The sequence below is a fragment of the Parasteatoda tepidariorum genome, chromosome 1 (genome assembly GCF_043381705.1).
Source record: "Parasteatoda tepidariorum isolate YZ-2023 chromosome 1, CAS_Ptep_4.0, whole genome shotgun sequence".
NCBI classification, from domain to species: Eukaryota; Metazoa; Arthropoda; class Arachnida; order Araneae; family Theridiidae; genus Parasteatoda; species Parasteatoda tepidariorum.
This window is the reverse complement of record NC_092204.1, coordinates 64,884,121-64,908,093: the sequence shown is the minus strand read 5'-3', so window position 1 is coordinate 64,908,093 and position 23,973 is coordinate 64,884,121. Positions and strand designations below refer to the sequence as shown.

Below are 23,973 nucleotides of genomic sequence, written 5' to 3'. Positions count from 1 at the left end.
TAAAGAGAATTTTCACTCACTATTTGTAATTTTTTAAAGAGTTTTCATGTACTATATTGTGTTTTAATATCTTTATTCATCAAACCATAAATAACTGACTATATATAATGATTTTAACTAGCTACTTATATCTTTGCCTTTTAATTTTCCCCTTTTATCTGCAAAACACACTCAAAACACAACCTGCAAAAAATAAATATAAATTTAAGTAAATTAATGAGTCGTTTATATAACTAAGTTAATGTTTACAACTTTTAGATACCACTATTTTAATTCGAGTGTAAATATATAGTTTTAAATGACTAATTTATCTGTTGGAATATTATGTTGGAAATTTTTTGAATAAATGTCAATATTTTAGTAATTTTTCTTACCATTATTTTAATTAGTCATAGTTATATAAATTTGAGTTGACATTTTGAAATCTATTCATTATAAAGTTAATATGAGTGCATATATATGATTTTTTTTACATGTTTCATTTTGTGTGTCTTCTTTGTATTATTACTTTTCTGTTTTTCAAAAAAGAAATTAATTCTGAGAAATTTAAAAATAAAATTCATTGTCAAACATTCATTCATTTGAGGCAATATTTTCTATCATTAAATATTTCTCAATCATTTCAGAATTTCTGATAGTAGTTATTTTCTAAAGATCACTTCTTTCAACATAGATGTTTAAGTGAATAAATATAGAGCACCAGGTCACAGCTTGAAACAGATGTGATTTTTAAAAATCAAATATAAAACATCTGATTTTAATTGGAGATATTATAATAAAAAAAATGAGAGTTTTTTTTTTCTCTTTGTGAAAATAGAGAGAGAAAATCTTTAAATGGCTAAAAAATTGATAAAATATTTTTAAAAATATTTATTTTTAATAAAGTTACTCAAGCCAGTTTTAATAATTAAAATTATCATTCTCTTTTTCATTTCCATTGTTTTTTCTAGCTTTGTTTTTCATCTCTATTTTTCTTTGGCATTTTTAGGTTTTCTGTTTCAAATCACTTTTGTTTTTCTCATTCCTGACCAGCCTTGAAAATGGGTGCCTATTTTTGGATGTTGGAAACATGTATATTTTCATTACCATCTTCATATTTCTTAAGACAAATGAAGTTTTTTTTTATGATCAACTACATCATTCAATTTTACTTATTAGTGTAAAATGTTAAGCATGAAACTCAAAAATGAATTTTTTGATTAATTTGATAGGAATGTTTATTTATTAAGGTTTAAAAATTCGGTGTTTGGCACGAGTATGGAAGTTAGGAAAATGAAATAATCATATAAAATTTAAGCGCACCTTAAATGTGAAGAAAAAAAAATTCTATGTAAATACTATATAAGAAAAAAAAAATTTAAACTGTTACTTGGGAAAAAATTAACCTATACCTTTTTGATTTTTTCTCCCTAAACGAAAATGTATGGTTAGAAACACACATCAGAACCAATAAACATTAGTAACAGTTTCTTCTCCAGTTTATTTTTAATCGTACTTAACATTTTGCTTTTGAGTTGTAAATTTATCTACGAGTGGCTGTCAAAAATAGGTATTTACTTTAGTGAGGAATAAACCAAATACATAAAGATTGAATGAACATAAAAAAATAATCTTAAAATAAAATAATATATAATCTTAAATATTAGTAATTTTTACATGTTTTCACCTTTAAAATGGTGCCTTACACTTTGCTTCTGAATAGTAGATTTTTCTCAAAATTGTACTTAATAAATGTTTACTTTGGTGAAAAAGTGGCCCAATGTGTACATATTGGGCCACTGTGTACATATAGGTTAAAAAGACAAATAAGATATTTATTTTAAAAAAAATTGCTTTGTGGAACTTTTTGTTTTTGGAATAATTGTCTATTCATGTCCCTCTTTAAAATAGTATCTTAAGCTTTTTTTTAAGTTTAAATTTTCAAACATAGCAGTGAACAAATGAATCTCTACTTAGAAGAAATAATGCTTTAATATGTAAATACGACTTCGATATTAAATAAAATTATTTAAAAATAATTGTGCAACGAAATTTTGTCATATAAATATTTTGTATTTGTCGAACTTTAAGAAGACGCTATACTGCGGGAGGAACTTATCATCAAAAATTCTGCTTCATCTCTATATTGGTGTATTACAATTTAAAGCTCAAAGAAAAGTGAATTCAGAAAAGTAAAAAGAGAATTCCTAGTGTAATTTTGAAAATGTATTTTCAAAATACAAATAAATTATTGGAGAACAATCTCAAAGTAATTTTCTCATGACTTGTTTGCATTTCGATATTTTGAAGGAAGAAAATTGAGTGTTCGAAACTTCCTAGCTTATTCTGAACTCACTTTTTCTAAACTTAATTTTTTTAATTACTTATCGAGATGAAAGAGAATTTGTGGTAAAAGTTGAGCATTGAATTTAATTTTAGAAATCTTTCTCAAAATCCTATTATATATTTTAGGAAAAATGAGGAAAGGATTACATTTTTATTTCTGTAAGGGTTACTATTATTAGAAACATTTTTAAAAAATAATGTAAAATAATAAAGTACATAAAATCGAATATAAAAACGATACAATGCAAAGAAGAGAGAGCTCTTGGATCGAATGTTTCAAAATTCCTATGTTTAATTTAGGAATGTCAAGGACTCAACCTCATAGAGCAAAAAACCAATATTAGGTCAACTAATTGTTACAGCGCTAGCAGTCTACTTATGTAATTGGTTTCAAACCCCGAGCCCTATCCCACCACCCTGCAATACAAAATGTGTAGCAGTTCTAAGGTGACCATATTTCTAAACTATAATTTAAGCACAAATCAGCGTAGCGAAAATTCGAGGACACCCATATATTTCTGGAAAATATTAATTTATATGCGCAGCAAAGATTAGGTTCTTTTTTTTTTTAATTATTTACTCTGGTGGAGAACCATTTTCATCAAACTTGATTTATTACTCACCGTCGAAATATTTTCCCACACAGCCACCGCTATCCCAGGGATATCCAAACACGTCTGTTACTTATCCAAATATCCAGTGGATATTCGGATATGTTCCAGACTTCTTACAGATATCTAAACACATCCAAGTCCATGAGTTAGATATTTTAGACATCTCTGGGATATCATTTTTGGATATCTGGGGGATGTGGTAATTTGGTTATTATAGAGATATCCAGGCATATCTAAGTTCCTGATATGGACATTTTGGATATCTTTTGGATATTTAATATAGATATGTTTAAGACATGGATCACTGGATGTCTGTAGAATGTCTAAGAGATGTTTCAAATCGTACTCAATAGCTGACGCAGATCCAGTTTTCGATATCTCAGAGATTTCAGTTTTTGGAAATTGATATTCTTTTATTTACAATTCCAAACTCTGATATAATTTTCTTTTTCTGATGCAGATTTTTTTTTCTAAATTAAAACGGAATTTTGAATTTTTAAATATTCTTAGATAATTATAATTCTAACCGTACTCAACAAAAATAGAAACCTGATACCAAATACGAAACTGCAGAATTTATTGTTAGCGAGCGTCTTCTTTTACAACCTTCATATAAAAATCATTTATTGTTGAAGTAAGTAAGAGTTTTTTATTATTGAAATATTTGTTTTCTTCTTATTGGTTATATTGTCATTTTTATTTCTCCTATATGCATTTTACATATCTCTGAAATGTATGAACTTGGATATTGTTGAATTNGAGTTTCCTTCTTTCTTAAAAAAAAAAAAAAAATACATAAGCATTTTTATTTATTCAATTTTTTTAGTATTTTACTGCATATATAAAAAAAAGATGAGAAGTTTTTACAGAAATTTGAGGACATATCGCTCATGGGCTTCAATAGCGGCACCAACTCAAAAAATCAAGTTTTGAGATAAGTGGGTTTGAAGTTTTCATTGCTAAGCAAAACGCATAAGAAATGCTTTCGTTTGCTTAAACGAAGATTACCTTCAAGTTGAATTATGAGTTGTGCAAGTATTGTTGCTGAAATAATGTGTATTTTCCTATTTACACCTGTTCTTAGTTCAAAACTCATGTTTCTTTTAGCTGAGCCCATGAGCGATATATTGAGATTCGCCAGGGCAGAAAATATAGAAAAGTGAGTTCAGAAAACCTTTAGTAGGCCATGTTGTTGTAATTTATTTACATCGCACTATAGAGCTACACAATGGGTTATTGGCGACGGTCTGGGAAACATCCCTGAGAATGATCCGAAGACATGCCATCACAATTTTGAACCTCTGTTGAGAGGATATTTCTACGACCTGCACGCTAAGTTGAACACTTTACAGTGTAACATTTTAACGAGGACAGAAAAACCACACTCCCTCGATCCTTTCGCAGACAAGACACCCACCAGCACACTCACCGCAGCCAGTGAGGCTTGACTTCGGTAAAGGGAGGGAAAGGAAACCGAGGAGGTTGTTACATTGGAGGAAGCAACAATGAAGAACTAGAATCCGCTAACATTTGATCAGTATTGTAAACCGCTTTCATTTGATGAATACTTGAACCTTCTATCTTTTTACCGGTGTTTAAACCCGCTAACTCCCGTTTGATTATTACTCGAACTCTATCATTTGGTCAGAATCGGAACCCACTACTATTTGATCAGAACTCGAACCCACTATCTTTTTTTATAGGTACTCGAATAGTACTACTTATAGGTAGTCAATCCTTTTTGATTAATTCTCGAACCGATGATCTTTTTTTTTTCTCCTCAATACTCGAACTCAATCTCTTATCAGCAGTACTCGAACCCTTTGTCTTTTTATTTGGCTTGAGGAAGAAGCAATTGATGTATGCAAATACTTTACAAGTCATTTTATTTTTCATAAGAACGTGAGCCTGTTTGGCAGATTTCCCATTGTTACGAATCGACCATATCTCTAATCATGAAAGATCGTGCTTTTCTTGTTAAATGTTATTATAAATGCGATAGTAATGAGCAAGGTATCGTTTTCAGTAAAGGTACCGTTCAGTAAGTGGAATACGCTGCGGGCCAATGACACAGCTGGAATTGAGGAAAATGGTAGCGAAGTTTGAGGCCAAGGGTTTGTTAACAGTGTTGCATTTGGGAGAGGAAGGAAACCTGTATGGAAATAGTTGTTGTTGTAGTTAATTTACGTCGCACTAGNGGTATTTTCATATGGTCTGGGAAACACCCCTGAGGATGATCCGAAGACATGCCATCACAATTTTGATCCTCTGCTGGAAGGGATGGCACCCCCGCTTCGGTAGTTCGACGACCTGCACGTGAAGTCGAGCACTTTACGGTAGAACAGTTTAAGGAGGACCAATACCGCGCACCCTCGGTCCCTACTCAGACTGATCCAAGTGGTCACGCACCCACACGCAGACCGTAGCCAGTGATGCTTGACTTCGGTGATCTGCTGGGAACTGTGTCTTAACGATCAGTCCACTGCGGGTATGGAAATAGAAGAGATTGTTGCATTAGCAGTGGAGGAAGCAACAACGGCGAGTACAGGNTTAAAAATGCTTTATTTTATGCATGTGAAGTTTTTAGTTCTATTTTAAACAATATGAAATGTAATGGGGCCCAAAACATTTCTGTGCCCGGGGGCCCTGCTTGCTATTAAGACGGCCCTGCCATGGAGTATGATGTCTAAAGTTATCCGTTAAGTGCTGCAGTTCTACCCATACAAAATCAAACATATTCAAGAACTTCAAAGTAACGATCCTGCAGCAAGATAATCTTTCGCATTGAAATTTCTTGCCCGGATCGAAGTAGACACAGCCATGGAACATTTTATGGTCACATTTTTAACTAAATGGTACTGTTAACACTCATTACTGCAGGATGTGGGCTAAACAAATCGATTATGTTATCCACCTAGTTCCATTGCATTCTCCTAAGTCACCAAGTGGTGACTTAGGAGAATGACAGCTAGTTTCATAATTGGGCCATTTTTCTTTGAAGTGCAGTCGACGGCTGGATCTGTTACATTACATGCACTATGACTGCAGCTCGTTTAGCACTCATGTCTTACGTTCCGTGATACCTGAACTCCAGTAACGTAGCATTTTACACACTACTATTTTTATGCAAGACGGTGTCCTACTGCACATAAGTACATGTATCTTACAGTTACTTAAGCAACATTTCACGAATGAATGGATTATATGCCAAAACCTTCCCATCCCTGTCCCCAATCCCTGTGACTATTGGCTATGGGGTTATCTCAAAAGCATTATTGATGGTAATAATGTTGTAAACAGTTTGGCGGAATTGAAAGATGCGATCTTCGTAACATTTCTCCTGATATGCTAAGAACTACTGTTACAGTAATACGATTTAAATTTCAAAGTTTACGTAAAACTTTTGAACCGTGGTGGTTCAGGGGATCGAGAGTTAACCTTTCTATGATGTGAACCGGGTTTGAATTCCAGCAATGGCTGGTTGATTCGAATTCCGTATCCGGCTCGCACCGACCACAGTGCTTACGCCAATTACCCTAAGTGGTAAACAGACCATCGGTTAGAATACTCATGCAGTCGGGCTAACTATAGGAGATTTTCTCTTTCCATATGACACAAATGCGGTTTAGTTTCATCAAAATATCCTTCTCAAAGGCGAATTTCTCCCAATACTTGATCCAGGATTTCCCTTGTCTTCTGGATTGGGTTCAAAATTACATGGCTACAGAATTGAACATAATTAAGTAGTCGTAAACCGAAAAAAATTTGGTTGGCAGTTCAACAACGATTATAAAGTAAAACTTTATTTGAAGGCGATCGCAACGCTCGAATACGCCATCTGGGGAGAAGACCGGTCCAATGCCTTTGGCAACTCTCCCTTCCCTATCCTCCTCTTTTCAGTTGTTAGGAATGAACTATGATATTTCTCCTTTTTTTAATGTCTTTGGTTTTTAATTAATAAAAATATTTTTTAAAATTTCCATGATGTTTAGGACTACGTAATACTTTTAGAACTATGTTTAATGAATTTTTCAGTTCCATATAGTTTCCCAACTTAAAAGATGTTAATCTATATGAAAATCACGACATAAACTAACGTACTTCCTTCATTTATGACTCTCCACGCGAATGGTGAAAGCATGTAAAGTGGTGCCATAGGTAGAGAGTTCTGCTCTACGCTACCTAAAGCCCATAACCACCCTGTATAACGATAACCTTATATTGTATAACAGTTCAAACTGAAAATGGTTTTTATCTCTTTTGAGACATTCATATTTTCAAAAAATTTCGATTTGTATCTGGCAACATCTGATTTCTTTCATTTATTATTTTTGCTTTTGACATCAAGTCAACACAAGTTTATAAAATGATGATCTGAGAAAGACAAATTTTTAGGCAGAAATGGATAAAAAAAAATTATTTAATGGGAAAACAAATTCTGGAAAATATCGCTTAAAAATTGCCATAACTTTCGAACAAATAGGAATAACGAGGAAAAAAAATCGGGCTAATATTAAAATTGTCTTCTTAGAGCATCAAATTTCAACTGTCGTTGTATTTCAGCATTCTGTGGATCGTTCAATATAATAAGCTTTTTTTTCACTTGAAGTTTAAAAGTTTATTATTCTAGAACTAATAATTAAATTGTAAATTTTTTTTTTTAATCCATCCAATTCCTTCTAACATTTTTTACATACCATAGCAATTTCAAGTTTCTAAGTGTTATAGAGTTGCAATAACTTTCAAACAATTTGGGAGGGAAAAAATAGATAGTGTTAAGTTACGTAAGCAAACATGGCCCTTTCAACAAGTCAAATGTCAACTCTGTAGTAGCATTTCTGTGGTGGTCCTCACGGTGTTTTTTCCTACAAGTTTAACAGTTAACAATTCTCGAATATTTATTTTATTTTTATTCCTTTGGTCTCCATGTACATTTTTCTACGCACCTTCATAATTTCAAAATCTTATAGTGTTTGCACAGCAATATAAAATGAAACGTTAAGTTGAACATCCTTAACAGCGCCGTTTACATATATATATATATACTAGTTTCTACTTCAACTCTGGCCATAAGCTGGTCTACTGCCTTTTTAAATAAGTAGAATTTAAAAAAAAAGTAGAATAGTAAAAAAAAAATAATTAATATTCGGCAACAAAATTTAGTATTAGAATTCAGTAATTTTGTCTTGAAAATGAATATAAAAATAAGAATAAGCATATTCATGTTTGAAATTACTCAGGACGTTAAATATATTTCTTTAATTTATAATTAGTTAAGTCAACCAGGTTATTTGTTCGTAGCATGTGTTTTTAATTCAGTGAAGTTATAAGTTTAGCAAGCCTTATTTAGGTATTTAAATTTTTTTTCCAGATTCGTCTGTTTCTATTTCTTTAAACACTTTGTAACATCCTAGAGAGAGATTACAAACATCGAAAGATTATTAAAAAAAAAAAAAATTACTAGCAATCTGTAACAAAAAACGTCATGCAACGGCGGAGCCTTTTGAAAGATTTTAGCTCCGATTTTGTTAATCGCCAACATTAATATTCATAAGACCCATAAAAAGATTCTACTCCATAAAAGTATTTTTAAGGCCCTCAAATTTAAAAACTTTTGTTTCAGAATTGAAATGAAAAAAGTTTAAAGTGACAAAAGTTACAATGATTAAATTTAATTTTCATAATGCAAAAATTATTTTTACTCCACTACTCAACTGAAGCCCTTGACTCTTATTTCATTCATTCATGCCCAAATATATTAATATTTGTAAAACCCATAAAAAGTTTCTACTTCATAAAAGTATTTTTAAAGTCCTCAAATTTAAAAATTTGTTTCAGATTTGAAATGAAAAATGTTTACTTGCTTTAAGGGAAGGTTCCAATGATTAAATTTAATTTTTATAGTGCCAAAAATTCTTTACTATACTACTCAACTTAACATCCTCTTCTTTCATTCAAGTAAACACCAGATTTCCTCAGTTTCACTCCTGGATTATGCATGGAAAGTATTTTGCCTTAATTTGCCTTCTTCAGGCAATGCCATTTGGCAACTGAAGTATACACCCCCCCTCCAATCATATAGTATTTACTGCATACGTAAGTTTCTAATATTTCTAAAATATAATTCAAATTAATTAATAATCACATACACTAATGAATGATACGTTGACAAAAATATTAAACATCATATTATTTATTGTACTACATTAAAGAGAGTTTAATATGTACACACATTAGGCACACTGCACTTTTCATAAGACAAGGAGCCCTCATGTAGTCATATGTGGATCAAGTGCATATTAGCAAGACACTGTATAAAGTGTTAGGGTCGATTTTTTTCAAACTTATTTGCAAACAAATCTTCAGCATGATTTCATTATTAAAAGTATGTCAGAAAATATATTTACAAAGATTAAAATTTCTTAAATTATAACTGACATTTTTATGGAGTAAGCAAGAACTAATAAATAAAAAATTTACGAAAGATTGGATAAATTTTGACATAAACTACAAGTAATCAAAAATTTTACATAAGGCTTATTTTTTACAACATAATAACACAAAATAAAGTGCTAAAAAGTGCAGGTTAATAGCTATAGTAGTAAAAAATATCAGACTCACATTATTATGAAATATATGAACAAAATAACCATTAGGAAGAAAGAAACACACTCAAATCAAAATATTTAACCAATGAAACTAAATGCTCGAAATGAAAAACACATGAACAATAAAAGGAAATGTCTCGAATTTGTGAAATGAGAAAATTTTAACAATTCACATTGAAATATTCACTTTAATTTCATAAAATATGGTGTGAATATAAAGTTGAGATGATGTAAAAATAAATTTTTTAAAAATATAAAGATTTTAATTGAAAATTATACATGTAGGATATTTAAATCTCAAGGCAATATATATATATTTTAAGGCAATACAACAGCTCAGATCTATTACAAATATTTGTTTTAACAACTTTACAACATTTGACTTACCTAAAACAAATTAAATATGGAATTTAAATGAGTAATTTTAAGGGATACTTATGATAGATGAAAAATAAATCAGTAAGAAATATGCCATCATCTAAAGAATTTTCTAGAATGAAAAAAATCTAAATAATGCTATTTTAAAATTGTTGCAATAAAGCACTAGTCTGTTTTTTTTAAATTTTATTATATTGAATATATATGAGTGAAGCTGATTCTGAGAAAACTATTTGCATAACAGAATAGTGTTTACTTGCTAGTGGGCCCACAAACTATCAGCAACAATGGTAAAAAATATTTAATATAAGTTCTGGTTAAATAACAGAATGGTTTTATTTAAAATATTAATAAATTATGCAAATGCACATACGCACAGGAAAAAAGACAGGCAAATATTTAACAGCATGTACAATAAACATTTATCTTTTTCAATTATGGAGTACATTGTTTGCTTTAACAAATCTAGAAAAGTGAGAAAAATAATATAAATGCAATATAATTTTATTTTTTTAAAGTTTGAGATTTTGGAAGCAATCTATGAAGTTTAAAATCACTCCAGACAATCATAAGTGTAGGATGAAAAAAAAAATTTATTTTTTTCTCTGGCAAAAGTAACTTTCTAGGATATTTAGTTAGTGTACAAAATTTAACAAATATTGGTGTGCAAGGTTTTATTATGATATTTTACTTGAATTTCATCCCTTATTTTGATACACAATGCTTCAACTAATTTTATTACCTTTATTTTACTGATAAAAGACATTTATGCATTCCAAACATATTAACTGCACACCATGCTCCCTTTAAGTCCAAAGCTGTTTAATCCCTAAACGAATTTGTCAGTGTCAGACAAGGGCGAAAGTTACCGGCAAATTAGCACATTCCCATGTAAAACAGACACCGGCAATCTGGTATCTCGTGTTATTTTATTTTTAATGCCCGTTTGAGATCCCTTCTAGTAAAAATGGATATGTTAGATTCTAATAAAATTTATTTACCATAGATGACACCACAATGCAGCTTTTTCTTGTATAAACCACGTGGTGCATTTTAATGATCAGCTATAAATTTATAAGGAATTCTTTGTTATAAAGCAGTTGTTTGGTGTGGACAACGTAATTCACCTATATTTATTGTGTTAAATATCATAAAAGTAAAAAGTTTTGAAAAAGTTATTTGATGAGTAACTCTTACGATTTTGAATGCGGCAATTTATCAGAAAGATCTCTCGAGTTGATTTAATTTGATTATGATATTTTGAAATTCAAAATAAACCTGTAATCAAATTGCTTAAACTTTGTTTGTACAAAAAATTTTTTAACAACTTTTACACCAACCCCCACACCCTAGTCACCCCCACAATTGAAATTGCAAAAATAACTTAAACCATAGCTATATATTTTCTGCAAAGAAAAAAAAAATAGTGTTTTAAGAGGTTAAGGATTGACTTACGTAAAAAATAGGAACTTGACTAGAGAGCTTGATCTCAATAATTCACATTTTATTTAGCAGTACCATTTTAATGGAGTTGTAAACAACTCCATTAAAATGGTACTGAAAAATCAGTAAATTTTTCTGATAATCATTTAATATGTTATTAATACATAAATATCTAATGTGACTAAATTTGGATAATTAGTGAATTTAGTTAAAAAACATTGTAACAAGAAAGAAAAATAAGATTTGGAGACAGCAGTCACTATGTATTAACAGATATTAGTCAAATTTTGCATATATACTAACCATTATACCAAACACAACTTATGGCAGTTGATGGAGAAAAAAAATTTTTTTTTTTGTCCAACCAGAATAATTATATTTCAATATAAAATATAAATAATGGCATATTTCTTATTTGCACTAATTTATTTGAAGGGGGAAAATGGAAGTCGATTTCAGAGACATTATTTCATTTCAGTTCCAATTTATTAAAACAATATTCTCATTCCTGAGTGTAAATTTGGCATACAGAGAACTAATAATTGCAGGCACAACTGGAAAACACAAATAGGGAATTTGGATGAAAGCCAACTGTTACAAAGACTGATCAAGAGATCAGCTTTAAGAATATATATAAAGTTTATCACAAAATTCTTTAGGTAGAGAGAATATAAAGAAGTTCCTCTTTGCCTACATATAGTCTCTTGCTTCCTTCTTTTACTAAGAAAAATGCCCAGGATTCGGCACAATTCTGTTAGTAATCACTGATGTTTGAGTAACTTGACTTTTGGTTGCCACTGTTTTGCCTAATGTTTAATGATTCCACAAATTCATCTAAAAGAACTGGCCCTAGGAAAAATAAAGAAAACCTGTAGATAAATACAAATTTAGAGCTTTTAGGAGGTAATGCACCCTGATGTTTCTGATGCACCCTGCACTAAACCTGCAATAGCGTCTGCTTTTACCTGGCCATGATTAGTGACTATCAGTAATTACATGTCCACCATATTGATTGGCTGTAGATGGGATCTGCCTATTATGCCAGGCTGATGGGAATAACTTTTGAAAAGGCTCCAAACTCAGGCATTCCCCTAATGTTGTCACTGTAAAGTGTGTGGGGGGGGGTTGAAAGACCACCCTGAACAATTTTTGATTTAATGATCGGCTCTTCACGTTCTAGGACTCAATCTTAATGGCTCAAGGGGGTGACCTCTAATATGCTAATTAATAAGTGCAGATGATATTTTAAGTTACCAAATCATACACAAAAATTTACTTTCTCTGAATAAACACACCTTTTTTTCAATGGATTCGGATTTTAATTTCAATCTGGAAAATATGGTGCCAATAGTTTGGTCAGAAGAGTGGTCCAAAGTTTTGACCCCTTAATGTTAATTTTGCTATATCTCTAAATTTTTTTTAAAGCAAATTGAAATTTTTTTGCTTACAATCATAAAATTCGTTGGTCCAAAGATAATTCCATGCAAAAAATAACCTTTATTAAATATTTATTATCTTTTATTATTTAATTTAATAATGCTAAAAAAAAATTTGAATTGCAAAGTACACAATTTTTTGCATAATTTTAAAGAATATAATTTTTCATGGTAAAATGCAAAATTTCCGCAAAATTGGTCATATAGTTCCGGAGAAATCAAATTTTAATTATCTGACTTTTTTGAAATTTGATTTCTAAAGAACAATTCACCAGAATTTTATAATTATGTGCAAAAATGTTTCAATTCGCTTAAACTTTTTTCGAGATGTAGCAAAATACGCAAAAAGTAAAATTAACAATAAGGGTCAAAACTTTGGCCCACTCTCCTGATCAAACTATTGGGACCATATTTCCAGACTGCAGCTACATATTTTGTAGGTCAGAAATTCAAATCCGCAGAAAAAAGGTATGCTTATTTAGAGAAAGTACGTTTTTGTGTCTGATTTCTTAGATTAAAAAATCATTTGCACTCATTTATTAGCATATTTGAGATCACCCCCTCGAGTCATTAAGATTAAGTCTTAGAACGTAAAGATCCGATCATCAGATCAAAAGTTATTCAGGGTGGTCCATTTTGTGTGTGTGTGCACTGCACATCTACTGGGAAGTTCGTCGTCACAAGGCTGAGCAGACGCTGATAAGCAAAGAATAAATAACAATGTTTTTTCTTCAATATCTCATAAAAATCTTTGTCTTCAGATTATCATGTATTAATGATTTTATAGTAAAAAAATTCTAGAACATTTAATTAATATACTTGATAAAAATTTTTCTGATGGATGAAATTTAAGGTTTAAATAACACGAAAGACTGAAATCCAGAATTGGCCATACAGCCCAAAATGATAATCATATTACATAGTGGAGAGCAGGGGTTCTCAAACCTTTCCTATAATTGAGATTTAATTTTTCAATGTTTTCAATTTACTCACTCTAGAAAATAAAGAAAAAAATATCAATATTCAACAGAATTTAAAAAAAAAACAAACAATTATTGGAAAAAAAGAAGAAGAAAAAACCCAATCACCTTCTACTTAGATTTCCTTTTAAATAGATAACCGACTAACTAAAGTAAACATGAAACCTTAATTTAGAAACTTACAGATTCAAGTTAAGTCTTAAAATAAGTAAAAGCGGAATTTTTTTTGAATGATTTAAAAGCTTGGAAAGTATAATCAAACAAAGCACAATGGGATACCTGCAACTGATGTAGTGTGGGTATCTTGATCCTAATTAGTTGTTTGTTTATGTTAGCAACTATTCTTCCCATTCTATTTAGAGTAAGCCAAGCCCGTAAAATAACCATTCATTTTAGTGTAATTAATCATATATCAATTCATTCTATATTCTTTGACTAAGATTTCAATTCTTTCACTATGTATTTCGCACTTAGCCTAAAGATAGCCATAAAGTCTTGTAGAACATAAACTAACTAGGCATTGAAGTTGCCAGGTACACAAAACAAAAATATATCATGGTTATAATAAATTACAGAAACAAATAATAAATCTATGTTAAGTATAAGTCATAGACGAGAAAGAATTAGACTTCAATAAATTTGATGTGCGATATGACCCTGTATTTAATTAACATAGAACATTCTATCTTATGTGGCTTAGCTCAACTTTAACACGCCATTTTGCTTATAAATAATCAGCCGGCGCTGATGTCATAGGTCACATGTGTGGGTGTCTGTGATCCTCTTCTTGAAGTGCAAGTACCCAATTCAGGACTTGGAGAGTGATTAGTTACAGATATATTTCTGAAGTGTTACATTAATGCTATAATCAGATATCTGGTTATTAACTCAGTCGTATAAAAGTAAAAATGGCTAAAAAGCTTCTTACTGAGGTTCAAAATTATGTTGTAATTTTATAGTGCGGTAGTAATATGTCATGGGCATCACAGAGACCAAATTTTTTGGGGGACAAAATTAAATTAGTCATAAAAGTTCTCTAAGCTTCACATATAAGAAAATCCGCAAAAGATTTATTATTTTTATGCCTTTCTAGTTTTTAACTTTGAGGAATTTAAGTCGATGATGATTCATGAAAGTTTTCTTTATTTGTCTGAAATATTGAGAGGGACTTTTTTAGAAATTTCTAATTATTGAGGGGGCAAATACTCGCCATCTGCCAAGTCTACGACATCCATGTAATATACAGTTAAAAAAAAATATTTAGAACATTTATTTCATGTTACAAGCCTCTAAAACAACAAATAAATTCGCCAATGAATACTTACAGGCTCCATCTTCATCATAATTACTTAGATCTGGTTTAATAAATCTGCTGAATTCTAGAACATTACACCACTGATCTTTATTTATGACCTTGTACTTTGATTGCTGAAAAGTGGTAAAAAATAAACATTTAAAAAATTCATTGCTAAAAATCCAATAATTACTAACAATTACCTTTAGGCATAATTGGGACACTGGTATCCCTTTCATATATATTTTTAAACGACACTCTAATTACAAGTAAAAACAAATTTTGGTATTTCTCAATTAAAAAACAGTCTAATAGTTACTAAAAATCTGTTAGATTTTTGGAATTATATGTGTTCTAAAAAATAAAATTTCACCTCCCCCCCAAAAAAAATTTTGATGGAAATTTATTTTATTCACATTCAAAAATGCATCAATAATTGATTTTGTAAATCGAAGAAATTTCAATGATTAATTACTGTTTCTTTCAGATCTAAATAACTACAAATCAGAAAAACTATTGCTTGAAAGTGAGCAGTGTTTGGAAAATTTTATTTTTAACATAAAAAGGGATACCAGTGTCCAATGCTATATTTCAAAACCAAAAATTATAAAAATGTTAAATATATTATTTTTCACTTATTTTGACTTTTATTAAAACAAAATATTGAAAAAATTTATAAAATATATTTAAGGAAAATTCTACATTAAAGAGTTCTTACATTTGACCTATACATTCACACAGTAAATATTATATGTAATATTATATATTCACACAGTAAATATTATATATAAACTCTAATAAATAGATTTTTTAATTTATTTTCACCTGAATAAAAGCCAAATATTGAAATGAGAAATAACTAAAAACAAAATTGCATAGATACCTCTAGGAACTGGTGAAATGAGCTATACATTGGCCACTGCCTTCCTAAAAGTAGCTGTAACATGGCTTTAGCAGTTTCAATATCCATACTTCTCTGATCTTTGTCCTAATAATTACATTTCAGTTATATTATAAAACATTTATCACTATTTAAAAGAAAAAACTGTTACAATAAAAGAAACCTACCCTGGCAAAATCATAGGCGTACCGATATAAACTTTTGAAAATTACTGGATCATTTAAAAGACTACGTAGATAATCAATTTTATTTCTGATTTTTGCAATACTATCACACCTGAAAAATATATTAATTACATTATAACAATGAAGTAATTTAATTACTTAGAACTGTGCAAGTAGACAAAAATTTTATTTAAAATGAACTTCTTAACAACAGTAACAAGGTAGCGAACTGATAATTGAATTCTTCATTAGAAACATCACATTTTTAAAACAATAATCTGGATAAATTTTATTAAAAAACAGACTTAAGATATTTTTTAAATATGAAGATATTTTTTAGTACATTTATGTAATGCATACAAAATCTTGTTTTAAGAATAACTTGCTATACATAGGTTACTTTATTTCAAACAGAATTATAGTGAAGCTTGAATTTCATAAACAAATTTAAAGCCTTAAATGAATTGTTTCAGACTTTGGAAAAATTAATTTTAAATAGAAAAAAAAAACTATTTAATTAAAACAATTAAATAACTAATTTTAACAAATTAATAAAATGTTATATATTGCATATAACACTCCTTATTTTTTATTTTATTTAAGTGCAACATTACAGATAAACATTAACTATAACATAACACTTAATATAGTATAATTAATACTGCAATAACACTTGATAATCATTAGATTAATATTATGAACTAAAAAAAAAAAATTTATAGCACAAAGCTATTTTCCATTTTGAAATAATATCACAAGTAGGCTCTTGAGTTAAAAGAATTTTAACAAAAAATTTCAAAAATAAAATTACATTTTTACATTTTAAAAAATATCAAAGCAATTATGCAAGTGATAAGAATTAAAGCAATTATGCAATTGAAAAGTTTAAAATTTTTCCCTCAACAAATTTATTTTATATCTCATGTAATATTTGTTTATCCTAAATATATAAACAAGTCAACAAAATGTATACATTATTTTAAAAGATCATCTGCAATCATTTCAGGATATTGCATGTAAAAATTTACTTACTCTAAATCTTTCAAGCCCCTGAGCCATTCAGATTTTGTAAAGAAACCCATTTGTTTAGCCTCCATTTTCCAAGCTATGACAAGCATAATTATCTGAGAAAAAAAATAGATATATTTTAATTTGCAAGCACAAGTATTTCTGAATAAGTTTAAACCTATAAACTATTATAGATTTAACAGGTATCAGTCACAATAAATTATTTTAATGAATTAAAAAGAAACTATTTACAGCTAAAATCCTTAAAAAGATTTAAAAGTCAAATTAATAAAATAAATAGAAATATAAATGCACAAATATTCAGGCTAAATTCTTCTTTACAATTTTTCTATATTTCCCTTTGTGGTCATACTTTGTCAATGCACAATAGGAATTGGTGGCTATGAGCAGATATACCAACACAAGGAAAAATCCTGGTTTAAAAATAAGATTTTTTTAAGGAAAAATTATAATATTAAATATTTTGTAATTGTAATCTTTTTTGTTATTTATTGCCATTTTCAATTGTTGCTTTAAACTATGCCACTATTGATATTTTCTAATAAATTTGTCAAATAAATTTTTTTAAAGACCATGAAAGGTAAGGGGGATATTAATGAAGGCCTAACAAATTCTAACACTTATAATAAAAGAACATCAAATGAAAACTTTACCTATTAAAACTTATTTAATAAAATACTTAATCACATTAAAGTTCATCCATTATAGATAAAAATTCAACAAAGTTAAACATAAAGTCAAACAACATAAAAAATTGAACATTAAAAAATTGCTTAATGTACAAATTTTTCTCATATTGACTTGTTAATTAAATGTGATGACAATAATTCAATTATTTCTGATTTTCAGTGTGTAGTAAAACATTTAAGCCAAGTTTTATTTAGTTAGGTTTGATATCCAGCAATATATAAATTCTCTTCCACATATTAGCAAATAGTAGCATTCAGTGGTCAGCAAGTCTATTATTACTGATAAGTATGCAAGATTTGCTGACACTAAATTTCATACTGATCTAAAAAAAAAAAAAAGTCATTTATGACAGAATAGTGAATCACAACTCTTCATATCTGTAATCAAATTTGGAAAAAAAAAAATTATTTTGTTGTTTAATGTAACAAACCCAAAAAGTTTTCTTTTAAGTTTTTTCTTAGTTGGAGCTTTTAGCAGACAAATATTAAAAACTTTATTATTTTGTTTAGTACTCACGTTTTCAGGTTCAACACCAATATCTTCACAGAATTTTTCCATACCTTCTGGTCCTAAGACATCAGGATCATTTGCACCTAGAAGAATGAAATTAGATGACAAATCTAATAATTAAAACTTAGTAGCCATAAAGTAAAGCTAAAACAAATTTTACTGGCATATTCTTGAAACAAGGCCATGCACTTTTTATGTGAGAAGGAATCATCTATGAAGTCACAAATCTTGGAATTTTTTCTTGAACTAAAGGAAAGAATAAAAGATGTTACTTATACATAAAAAAATAAACACGTAATTTTAAATTAAAAAAAAAAAAAAAACTCTCCTAAAGACAGCCAACATAAGTAGGGGGAAAAAAATCCAGTAGATTTTATGAAATATAAATTTTATGATAAAATTGCATAATATACTAAATATTCTGGATATAGGGAATTTCAGAGATTTTTTTGTCATTAAAATACAAAATCTTTATTACACTAATAACTATAAACAGTCTGCAATTTTATTTTCAATTATGTTTAAATTCATAATTTTGAATAGTAAGAGACAAGTTACTTATAATTGTCAGTTATAAGATTTTTGAACTAATTTAAAAAGGGAGTTTTAAATTAAAATAAACAGAAAATTTCAGAACAAAAAAATATATAACTATAAATAAGACTCGCTTCATTATGAATTAGTAATACTTATTTAAAATATTCCAGCAAGCAATAAATTGTGTAAAAATTTGTATTTCATAACAGATTTTTTTTAATAGAAAACTTACTCAAGTTTAGGAAATTTTTTTAAGTGTACAAAAACCAGGAGAATTTTTATTGAACTAGTAGACCAGGAGAAACTGGCAAAATCCAGTAGTCTACTGATAAATCTACAAGGAGTAGTCAAATTTTTCAACAAAAAATAAGGACCTTTTCAAGCACTTTAAAAAAATATTATAATTAGGATACGCACACTAATATTTTTTTCCCTTTATATTGCTGAAATAAGTTACATGATCATGATAAAATAACTAGTTTCTGATTATATTAACCACCATAAAAACAATTTATGCACAATTTCATATATATTCAATATTGTGTGGATCATTCTATTTTTTAAATTAATAATTACTTTACACAACTGAGTAAAAAAAATTCAAAATTATAACTAATTTAACTATTACTAAAAAGGTTATTAAGTGTACTTCTTAGATTTGAATAAAAGTTATTTATAAAAGCATATTCAACAAAATAGTAACAATATTACTATTATTGATCATACCAAATTTATAAAGAATTAAGCAAATTAAGAAAACTTTAATAAATTCACATTACAAATGTAAATGAGTGAATGGCCTCATTTCTATTAAAATTTGTTATTTGGTTCAGTATTTCTTTAATGAAATGCTTAAAAAAATGTAAATAATTTTGATATGTAAATACAATGACTATTGAAGCTAAATATTTTTGTCGGAAGTAAATTATTATACGGTCCCTACACTCTTAATATTTAACAAATCTGAGATAAGTGACAGGCCCGTAGCCAGGGGGGGACCGTCGGGACAAATCCCCCCCCCCGAAATTCTGGGGTTCAAACTTTTTGGTCTTTCTTTAAGCCTTTCAGTAAAAAGAAAAACAAAAACTGTCGAATCAAACCTTTTATTAACTAACTTTATTAAGCATATTTCGGGATATTCTGGTTTGTNAAGTATCTCACTTCATACATTTTTAAAATCTTGTCCATAAATAATATGAATGTAGATACTTGATAAAACAACTTAAAAGTACTGAAACTTTTAAAAGTAGTAAGTAAAAAAAAAGTAGTAAGTAAAAAAAAGTAATAAAGTACAATAAAAATACAACAATAATAATAAAAGTACAATATTAATAATAATAATAAAGTTTACAAAAATTTCATGCAATTGGTGGACGGTCCCCCAAGTAAAGTATCTTACGAATTAAAATCTCAATTAATTATTATCTTTATTAAATTAAATGAATAAAAAGCAGATGGAAATTTTGAGATGAAACTTTGTGATTCTTTGCTACTCAGGGGACCCAAATGAAAATACGTAATTAGTAAATAATCGTTAAGTTCAAGTATTATGGTACTGATCTATAAATAGAGGAAGGCGAGAAGGTCATTAGCTTGCCAGAGACGAAGACGATGGTGCTTCAGAAACGATGAAATAAACAAGAGAAATAAAATTTTCTTTTGCTTTTAGGGGGGAAAAATGGCAATGTTTAGTTGGTCTCCGAGATTAGCGAAAATTCGAGATTTTTCAGTTCGATTTCAGAGGGCGGAAAATGAAGCCTGAATCTGAGAATACCTTGCAAAAAGCAGCATTGTTGCTCACGAGAATGCAAGAATCCTTAACACCGAATCAAGCTCAGTATACGCACATGCGGACCCGCAAGTATTTCATCAAACATTTAAAATGATAGGCGCTTTCATACGCTACGGACCATAGAGTTGAAATACCTACTATTTCAACTCTACGCTACGGACTGATGGTATGCGGAAATGGATTGTGGTTGAATGAATTGTGAAAACCACGCTTTTTGGGTAATTCGTGTCAAAAATTTATATGGTAAAGAAAAAATATCATTTTAAAACAGGGAAAATCAAGCACTTTTCAAAAACACCCAATATAAAAAAAAGCAACATTTAAGGGCGTTTAAAAACGAAAATTGAAAATAAGCACCTTTAAGCACTTTTTAAAAACGGTACGCACCCAGATCCAGACGAGTTTTCAGCTATGTAAACAGGTACCATTTTAAAATAAAATAATGTAAAGATTATTTAACAAGACTAGAAAAAATATTTCAGCATCCATCAAGAAAAAATAAACAAGAAGGAAATTACCTTACTAACAATAATTATTTAAAAAACAGTTAATTGACAACGCATCGACAATCTAATGGAAAATTGCCAGACATTCCTTTTACACGTGAATTAGTGATAAAAAATGGAAAAATAAATTCAAGAACAAAACAAAAAGATAAATAATTAAATAAAAAGAAACACAATAAATCATAATTCAAATACAAAGCAAACAGATTTGCCTAGCTTTTGCTTAATTTATTAATAAATTTTTGTATAATTTTAAAAACGTTTAAATGCTTTTTTCACAACAACACTGAATATTACTTAATTAACAGAAGACATATTTCCATCTACAATTCCTTAAAAAAAATAAAGAAACTAATTATCAATTTAATTACAATTGTTCCAGTAAAATACTTTTAGATATATAAAGATCAAATTAAGTCGTTTTCTGAGTGATTTATTATTCTCTTGGGGGAAAAAAAAGGTGTGAAAGAAATGAGAGGACAAAAATAGAACTAAATTGAATTATAAATTTCTCTCTTCTTTTTTTAAAAAAAAAAAAAAAACTTTTTCGAACAACTTAAATGATTAAATTTCTTAACATCCGTNAAAAAAAAAAAAAAAAAAAGAAAAAAAAAAGAAAAAAAAAAGAAAAGAAATTTAATCGAACCTACTAGGAAAATCAATAAAGTTAATTGAGATCACTCTTTAAAGTGAGGCATTTAAAAAAACAAAAACGATCACGCATAGTACGCAAAATAATATTAAGACTAGTAGTTAAGAAGAAGAAAAAAAAGATAAAGAGAAGGAAAGAAATAAACATGAGACCTGTTTAATTCGATGGTTGGCTTAATAAATTGTTTATTTATTGCAGGCCATATTTTAAGGTACGAAGCAAGTCAGGGAAAAAATAAAAGGAAACAGACTTTATTCCCCCCCCCCCCCTCTGAACAAACATATTTTTTTAATCAAAATATCCCTATATTTGACCCTCAAAACAAGGAAACTATCTACGGAATTGTTGTCAGGAGAGCGGTCGAAATTTTGTACCCTCTTAATGAATATTTTACTCAGTGTACTTAATCATATTTCTGAATTTATTTAAGCGAATCAAACAGATTCTGCACAAAAAAATAATTTTTAAAGATTATTTACAACTTTTATTACTAAATTTAGTGTTTGAAAATATTTTGAATTGTAAGATATGCTTTTTTTTTAGATTTACTATGTAACTTCATAAGATAAAGTTCAAAATCTAAATGAAATATAATAGTTTTTGAAAAATATAAAAAAGTCGTATTTCTAAATTTTCATTTACTGTGAACTATTTCACCACTTTCATTCAAAATTTGTAATGAGAATGTTAGATAAATTAATGGTTGAAAACTCCAAAAACGGCGATTTCAAAAACAAATGAAGCGTCAAATTCTTTAGAATCGAGCTGCATCTTCAGTTGCAGATATATTAAAAAAATAAATATACAACCTTGCATTATTATTTAAACTTTAACCCAATTTCAATTTAATAGTTAAGTACGTTAGACATTGCATAACTGACATTGCATAAATATTAACAAAAAAGTTTTATAATCGAAACACTTTCTCCATTTACCCAATGTGTCGAAATATGCGATACATTAGTAAATGAAAATTACTAAAACGATGATTTTAAATACAAACAAAAGCGGAAACATCTTTCGATTCGAGCTCCTTGTTTCGTTGTAGACACATTAAACGAAAGCAAATATTAAACATCAAATTTAACAGTTATTTATTTAAAACTTCTGCTTAAATGTAACTTTTTTTTTTGGCATAACGACCAACACCAGAACAACAAATTTATCGTTTGAATAGTTCTGTTCTATTGTACACCTATTGACATTTCAGGAGCATGCACAAAACTAAAAAAACAACAAAAAAAGAACAAGTGTTTCAATAGAAACACCTTCTCCATTTACCCCATGTGTTGAAATGCAACTTCCGGTGTGAGAAAGTTCTTCATAAAAATCTTAGAAGGGCTGAAAACAAAAGAATTTCGTAGCGCCTCTGACAGCGAACTTGATCCACCATTAAAAACTCTGGGATAATTTCAAAGTGGGTGAAGTTTATGTTTATTTTTAGATTTCTTTAAAGCTGACGAGCGCTCCTCTGCCTTCATACGTAATTTTAACTTCAGGTGTTCTGCGAATGTTTGCGTATCGCTAGCTATTATTGAAAACTTCAGTTAATTAACTCGTTTAAAAATTTAAAATAGACATATTTTATGACATTGAATGGGAGTAATCTGTGTATTTCTTGCAAAATATATACAGAAATTATTTTTTAAAGACTATTTTTAAAACTGGGGTCATGATTCACACTCCTATGATCGTTTGCAACATATTGCGCTCACATCGTAATGTGTTAAACACGATCACGAAATGCTATCTTCAAAAATATGAAATAAATAAACAAAATACAACAAATGGTTTAACAATAACATTTTACAAGGCATGAAAACAGAAAAAGAAAAGACGTTTTATTCCTTGTCGTGTTGCGTTAGAGTTGTGGAGTTGACAATGAAAATGAATTAAGAAAAAAAATATCAAAAATTTCGTTTTTATATTGTCACAGACCTTTGATGGGAGGACAATAACGTTGTAAAAAAGACAAATACATAGGAAAGGTCATTTAGTCACGATTGTAAATTCAATAATACGGTTCTAACAGTTACTTTATTGATTAAATAAAAAAATTCCTAATGTAAATTACACTATCAGTGTTTTCATTACAGAAAAAAAAAAAAAAAAAA

General features: G+C 28.9%; 1 protein-coding gene across 7 annotated transcripts in view; it reads right to left on the bottom strand.

Moving 5' to 3' along the window:
• Positions 1-9,116: 9,116 nt before the first annotated feature.
• LOC107441762 (DCN1-like protein SCCRO4) overlaps positions 9,117-23,973 on the bottom strand; it is a 37,760-nt gene continuing 22,903 nt past the window's right edge. For 6 of the 7 annotated variants that reach the window (XM_043045266.2, XM_021144347.3, XM_043045269.2 and 3 more), the window contains 7 exons: positions 18,533-18,618; positions 18,379-18,455; positions 17,176-17,267; positions 16,147-16,255; positions 15,962-16,066; positions 15,110-15,212; positions 9,117-12,217 (listed from right to left, as the gene is read on the bottom strand). In XM_043045266.2, coding sequence (XP_042901200.1) covers positions 12,123-12,217; positions 15,110-15,212; positions 15,962-16,066; positions 16,147-16,255; positions 17,176-17,267; positions 18,379-18,455; positions 18,533-18,618 — 667 coding nt within the window. In that variant the 3' untranslated portion in view covers positions 9,117-12,122. Of the gene's footprint in view, positions 12,218-15,109; positions 15,213-15,961; positions 16,067-16,146; positions 16,256-17,175; positions 17,268-18,378; positions 18,456-18,532; positions 18,619-23,140; positions 23,278-23,973 lie in introns of those variants that run through there. The other variant, XM_043045285.2, reaches the window with a different exon arrangement.